The sequence below is a fragment of the Penaeus monodon genome, chromosome 12 (assembly GCF_015228065.2).
Source record: "Penaeus monodon isolate SGIC_2016 chromosome 12, NSTDA_Pmon_1, whole genome shotgun sequence".
NCBI lineage: Eukaryota > Metazoa > Arthropoda > Malacostraca > Decapoda > Penaeidae > Penaeus > Penaeus monodon.
The window spans coordinates 47,655,226-47,662,725 of NC_051397.1; the positions used below are offsets into that span (position 1 = coordinate 47,655,226).

The 7,500-nt window shown below is 38.1% G+C and overlaps 1 protein-coding gene across 4 annotated transcripts in view; it reads right to left on the minus strand.

Annotated features, from left to right (window-relative positions):
- Positions 1-7,500, minus strand: part of LOC119579508 (solute carrier family 15 member 2-like) — a 56,459-nt gene that overhangs the window by 37,808 nt on the left and 11,151 nt on the right. The window contains exon 1 of one of the 4 annotated variants that reach the window (XM_037927374.1): positions 5,432-5,452. The exons of 2 other annotated variants lie outside the window; for them this stretch is intronic. In XM_037927374.1, coding sequence (XP_037783302.1) covers positions 5,432-5,435 — 4 coding nt within the window. In that variant the 5' untranslated portion in view covers positions 5,436-5,452. Of the gene's footprint in view, positions 1-4,724; positions 4,981-5,431; positions 5,453-7,500 lie in introns of those variants that run through there. One more of the 4 variants, XM_037927372.1, reaches the window with a different exon arrangement.

The following is a 7,500-nucleotide window of genomic DNA, read 5'->3' on the forward strand; positions in this document are numbered from 1 at the left end:
CCACAAACATATTCTAATCAACCGAAAGTCAACATTTACGATCGAATGATCATTATTTCACTAATGCGAAACCTTTAATATGTGTGAATTTATGTGTATATAAATACATTACACACACACACACACACATATATATATATAAATGCATATACACACATTATGTATATGTATATGTATGTATATATATATATATATATATATATATATACATATATATGTATATATATTAATATATATATATATTATTATATATATATATATATATATCATGTATATATATATACACATATATATGTATGTATATATATATAAATAGATATATGTATATATATTATATACATATATAGTATGTATATATATATGTATATGTATATATATACATATATATGTATATATATATATATATATATACATATATATATGTATATATATATATATATATATATATATATATATATATATATATATATATTTTTTTTTTTTTTTTTTTTTTTTTTTTTTTTCCCCCTAACGGTAGGTTCATGTTTGAGCCGCCGTGGTCACAGCATGATACTTAATTGTAAAAGATGCTCTTGGAGTGAGTACGTGGTAGGGTCCCCAGCTCCTTTCCACGGAGAGTGCCGGTGTTACCTTTTAGGTAATCATTCTCTCTATTTATCCGGGCTTGGGACCAGCACTGACTTGGGGTGGCTTGCCCACCCAGTGGCTAGGTAGGCAATCGAGGTGAAGTTCCTTGCCCAAGGACAATATATATATATATATATATATATATATATATATATATATATATATATATATATGTGTGTGTGTGTGTGTGTGTGTGTGTGTGTGTGTGTGTGTGTGTGTGTGTGTGTGTAAGGCCGCGGTGGCCGAGTGGTTAGAGCATCAGTCTCAAGACTGTCACGACGGCAATCTGAGTTCGAGGGTTCGAGTCACCGGCCGGCGCGTTGTTCCCATGGGCAAGGAACTTCACCTCGATTGCCTACCTAGCCACTGGGTGCCAAAGCCACCCCAAATCAGTGCTGGTCCCAAGCCCGGATAAAATAGAGAGAATGATTACCTAAAAGGTAACACCGGCACTCTCCGTGGAAAGGAACTGGGGACCCTACCACGTACTCACTCCAAGAGCATCACAACATGAAAACTACAATTAAGTATCATCCTGTGACCACGGCGGCTCAGACATGAACCTACCGTTAAAAAAGAAGAAAAAAAAAAATGTGTGCGTGTGTGTGTGTGTTTGTGTGTGTATGTGTATATATATATATATATATATATATATATATATATATATATATATATATGTGTGTGTGTGTGTGTGTGTGTGTGTGTGTGTGTGTGTACACAATATATATATATATATATATATATATATATATATATATATATATATATATATATATATGTGTGTGTGTGTGTGTGTGTGTGTGTGTGTGTGTGTGTGTGTGTGTGTGTGTGTGTGTGTGTGTGTATGTGTAACGATGGCCGATGAGCGGTAGAGTGCAGACAAGTCGCGTCTGGCACTATGAGGAAATATTGGGCAGCGGCAAAGGTGAAACAGACTTCTTACTTGTTTGTTGAGATATATTGTAATGAATGGATGGTACAACTGACGGACAGAGGTTCAGTCCGGTCAGCGTGCTGTAGGCTGTCTGTCTGTCGCTCGCAGGCGACCCTCTTTTATACAGATTGAACTAGGAAACTCACAGGGGTTGCGATGTACTAGGAAGTATGGAGGAGAGGATGTGATCGTGTAAACGGGACGGCGTCGCGAGGCGGAAGGCCTGCGGATGTCGCGTCCGTTGTCATGTCTAGCAAAGGTGTGGTATGTAGAGGCTAGTGTTATTGTATTAAATATATATATTTGGTGTGAGGTGAAATAGGCCATATGTGAACTAGGTATTACAGTATGTGTGTGTATGTATATGTGTGTATATATATATATATATATATATATATATATATATATATATATATATATATATATATATATGTATGTGTGTGTGTATGTATATAAATATATATATATATATATATATATATATATATATATATATATATATATGTGTGTGTGTGTGTGTGTGTGTGTGTGTGTGTGTGTGAGATTGTGCTTACATAAGTGTGATTGTATATATGACGAGGAACATTGTTCTCATCTGTATGTGAAGAGCCAACTGGTAGCTGGCGGGAGGCCAGTTTAATAACGCAGACAAAGCCTCCTTCCAGACTACGGATTACCTTAAATATCGCCTTATCGCTCTTCGTCGATTAGACCTGGACTGGACTATGACGGTCAGACGGCCTAAAGCTTAAGGATTTGGAAATGGCCTTGAGAAGTTTTGCCTAGCGCTTCGCAGACGCCCTGGGGCTATTAATAACACTGGTGCTCCTCGATGAAAAGCGAGATGACCTGAATTTATCACCCAAGGAGACCCAATCAGGACTTGACCACCTAACGACATCTTGTGAACAACACCGGCTAGCCCTTGGTCCCTGGCACGGGCCCGGCTTCGCCACCGCTCAAGTGTTGATTCCCAGAATTGTTATTATTGTGGTTATTACTACAGTGTGATGTACTCTTAATACCCATAAAGAGTCAGCCGTAGAAAATTACCATTGCTCAAACAGTCAGGTAGGAGCCTCTGTAACAACAAACCAAAGAGTGTCTTAGAGAAAAGAAAAACAATGACCACAGAAAAAAGAAAATGAGATAACCCGGTTTACGGAACGATAAGTAAATGCTCATAATAGATTTTCTCCTTACAGTGATAAAACTAATCCACTACCTAATTACGCCAAAGAGGAATTTAATATTTCAAGTTATGATCTTTTTCTTTTACTTGGGGAGGGGGGAGGAAGAGGAGGATGAGGATGAGGAGGATGACGAGGATGAAAAGGAGGGGGGGGGGGGGCAGGAGGAAAAGGAAGAGGAGGGGAGGAGTGAGAAGAAAAGTGGGAGAAGAAGAGTAAGGGAAACAAGGAGGAAGAGGCGAAAGGGGAAAAGGAAAAGGAAGGAGAAGACGATGAGGATAAAGAGGAGGGGAGAAAGAGGAGATAGATGAGTAAAAAGAGGAAGAAAAGATAATAAAAAAGATGACCTTAAAAAGAGAATCTGGGTCAGGGAGGCGTAATGCAAAACAGGAAAAAATGAATGCAAATACGAATAAGATTTAAAACAACAATAACAAAAGAGGAAAAAAGTAGAGCAGAGAATAAGATGGAAAAAAAATGTGGGCATAGTAAATCAAGACCGAGAAAGAAAGAAAATGAAGACTGCTACAAGAAAGAAAGAAAAAAAACGAAAGAAAAAAAACTTCTGATTACATATCTTACATTTTTTTTTTTTACAATGGACGAAAATAATATTTACCAAGTCTACAAATCTACTACATTCACACCCCGTCTCTGGGACATTAAAATCAGCTGTGAACAACACTTAACCGATGAATTGTTTGGTAAACTTCCTCTCTTCTGCAACGATGCAAGAGCGATGCTTAAGGACCACTGATCGCTGTAACAGGAGAAACAGAAAGTTGCAAGCTGTTGTCTTTACTTGCAACCTTCGCATGGTTAAAGAAAGAGATCGACCACAGAGGACACAGACTCAGAGACTTAAAGAAAAGACAAGTGCAAGACGAGAAGGACTGCAGTAATGGAGGCCAGAGAGGAATGGGAGAGGCTTGTCAATGGCGTTTGGGGTTCTGAGAAGTGGGTAACCAAAGAACAAAATTAATTACAAACATATAAATCAGAGCGTCTCCTATGCCCAGTTACAGTACAGGAATTCTAATCAGATCACACTTAGACAAAACTGTTTATGTCGTCGTTTCAAAGCCAATCGATCTTCGAAATCCGAAACAAAACATGGCCTCATTACACGCGTAATGAAATCGAGGTCAGATTTATATTGGGAAATCGCATGCTTCATCCATCAGACTCGTTAAATCAATACTCTCCGAGTTAGTCGAAATAAAGTAACCTTTTTGAGTTACTGAAATCAGTAAGAAAGTTGAGAGATCTAAACAAAAAAGTATACGTATTGCAGAATAATATGTGCATTCTACTAGTACTTCTGGATTTAGTGATGATCGTATAATCAATATCACGAAACAGCTATCCCGCTCTCCTTATCTACCTGGCAGTCTTACAGTATCCCTTGGGAACATACTCTAACTTCAGATTTCAAGCGATAATTATGAAAGTGAAATACGGATATTGAATTAATTTTCAAAATCCCCCTTTCGAAGGACGCAAGTTTCGAGACTAGGAAAGAGAAAGTCCGGAAAATTGGAACTTATGATAACCCTAGTTAGCCTATTCCTCTGATCATGGATATACCAAAAAAAAAAACAGCACGCTTCACGAAGAGGCGAGCTGGAAATTCCCAAACTTGACATTTTTTATACATTTTGAGCGAATAAAATCTGCGATATCTCTCTCTCATTACTAAGATATTTCTAAAATTGACCAAGGTTCTTTCCCAAAGCTCTTAACAACAATAAGATTAATTACGACGAGCGACATTTGAAGATATCCAAAACTTAATATACTCCCTAATAATATTGATATTATCAGTTCTGGAAACCCCACAAAAACACTCAGAACAGAGTACTGAATCACACTTGGAAAACCCTGACTAGGGGTAACAAAATTGTAAGTTGAGATCTTTAAGAATGAGAGCGAAAAAAAATCTTTTTTCGCCGTAAATTCGAAAGAAATTGTACCTTTTGGCGGTTCTGCAGTCCCATTCACTTCCACCTGGCTGGCGTCCCCTTCCGAACCCTCAATGTTGGGCGCCATTTTTTCCCCGTGGCCTTAAGGCAGTGTCGCGAATCAGAAATTCACGGTTCGAGAAATGTCTCTGCTTCGGCGCTTCGCTCGGTGTGTTTCTACGCCGATCTCTGGAGTGCTTCGGTCTCTGCGCCCCGTATCGTTCCGGCAAGGCCTGGCGGTGCGGCGAGTCTGGCGCTGGGCACGAGACATCGCTCTTACAAATACACTTGCCCTCCCCTCCCCTCCCCTCCCCCTCCAGCCCGATTGTCGTATAATCTGCACTTCGGTTCTCTCTACCCCCTCCCCCTCTCCCTACCATGCACTCCGCTAGGTAAGACCTAAGCGAGATTACTAATCTGCAAGTCATTTGTTCCAACAATAGTCCTACTAGTAATTGTCGTAATGCTGGTAGTACCAACAATACGAAGAGATGGTCTTGCAAAGAATAAAAATAATGATTATGATAACAGCCAATGATTATAACAATAATGATAACAAAATGACAATTAAACAGCAATGGTAACAAGAGTAACTATAATTCACAAAATGCTGACTAACGACAACAAAAATAACAATAACGATAACTATAATATATTGACAAAATATATGCGAACAAATAGAACAACACTAATAATAACGAAAAATCGGAATATAATACACATCGAGGATCTCCACTAGCTTACACCCATGCCGCACAATGACATACTGACACCACGCATCATGCTGTTCTAACATTCTGAAGTTATGCGCTATGTAATGCACTATCACGAACGCGCAGACACAATCTCCGCTACACCACATTTCCACCATGAAAATGTCCCCATGAAAGCATGGAGACTTGTCATCGCCACCAAGGATCGTGATGTTGGTTCCTCTGATAAATACGTATTTGTTCTCCCGAAAATTTTATGACAGATAAATTTGAAATCTGAACCTCAGTCACGGGCTACCTGGATTTACCTGTTCTTGATTAATTATTTATAATATCATACGCACACACACACACACACTTGTTTAGGTATATACATATGTATACAAGTATACAAACACGCGCGCACGCACGCACGCGCAGACACACATATAAATAAATATATGTGTATATGTATGTATGTATTTACGTATATATATATATATATATATATATATATATATATATATATATATATATATTATATATCCTCATAAAAAAACAACAACTACAGAGCGATTTTTTTATTTTTTATTTTTTTTTAGATAAAAGACCAAAACTCAAGTCTTATCGCTTCTGGGAATCCGTGATGTCGTTTCACCTTCCTTTCTCTGCCAATAAGGACATGCCATCTTCATGAGGAAGTGGGTCTACGTTCTATTTTGTTTCTGGCTGAGCTTCACTATGATATACAATTGATAATGGTGATGGTGGTGGTGGTGGCTGGGTGACGGGGAATATGATGATAACAAAGATGGTCGATGATGATGATGATAATGATAACTGATGATCGTAATGATATCGACGTTGCTGATGTTACTGATGATGATGAAGGTAGCGATAATGATTAAAAAAGTAATATTGATGAAAGAAATTCGAATAGATAACAAACAAAAAACGACAGTCATTGAATCTTATAAACGCACCGCTTACATTTAAATAGTGGTCGACTGTGGAAATCCCTTAACCCATCTGATCATACCAACAACACAATCCGTTACTAGTATTACACACTCTGCGTCTTTAAGGAACATAAATCAACACGAACTACAGTCACGACCTACAGTATGCGCGGCGTACTGTGTAAAGGCAGTGCGATGTTGGCATCGGCTCGATTAACATGATCCAATTCATACTAGCTTGCTGTCCTGCCTGCCAAAACAACTTTACGACTACTTCCACTAACAGTGCCACAGGAAAAATCCATGAAAAGCGAAAATTAAAGAGAAAAATGCAAGCGAAAAAGGCAGCAGCAAGGAACAACACAGATCATATACTTAGCCTTCGACTACACGCCTCGCAGCAACGTCTAATGTATAGTATATTTTAATTGACACAAATATTTTACAAGACAGTACTTGTATGGAGTAGGGCATCTAATAACAGCATTCAGTACTGTTGTTTGGAGTGGAAAAAAGTCTGGGTGAATGAACAAGAACCTACGAAAAATGCTCAACGGATATCACCGGTTCATATGGCGGAATAAATATAATTAATCAGGAGTGTTATCTTCATTCCCTTGAATGATTTTCCTCACATTTTTTCGCCGCATGGAGTCACTGAGCATATATACTGTATATATTTGTGTGCTGTATCGCACTAACAGCATATCTCAAAGACTCCCAATGGTCTATGTTGTGTTCCAAATTTTGGTTCATAGAATAAAGTACGAATGCACTGTGATATATATTAAATAGGTACGGCTGATGTTTACGATGTCTTAGTTTCTGTTTTTGGCTCACATATATCGTTATTAAAAACGACCAATTTAAGGGGGACCACGGAATAGAACGGCCTCCAAATGGGTCTTTTCCCGGTAATGCCCTTTTTTGCATATCGAAGATCCGATTAAATATACTTTCCATCTATGGTTTGATCATTAATGACTCTTTTTTAATTTGTTCCGTCCTTTACATTACCTACAAAGACAGACCTATTATTTGTTCAATATCCGCTATCATTCAGTTGCAATTTCCTACCACTAAGCCAAATTACGCCGTTTCCCGCCAAAACTTTTTCCTTGTCCGAACCATCAAACA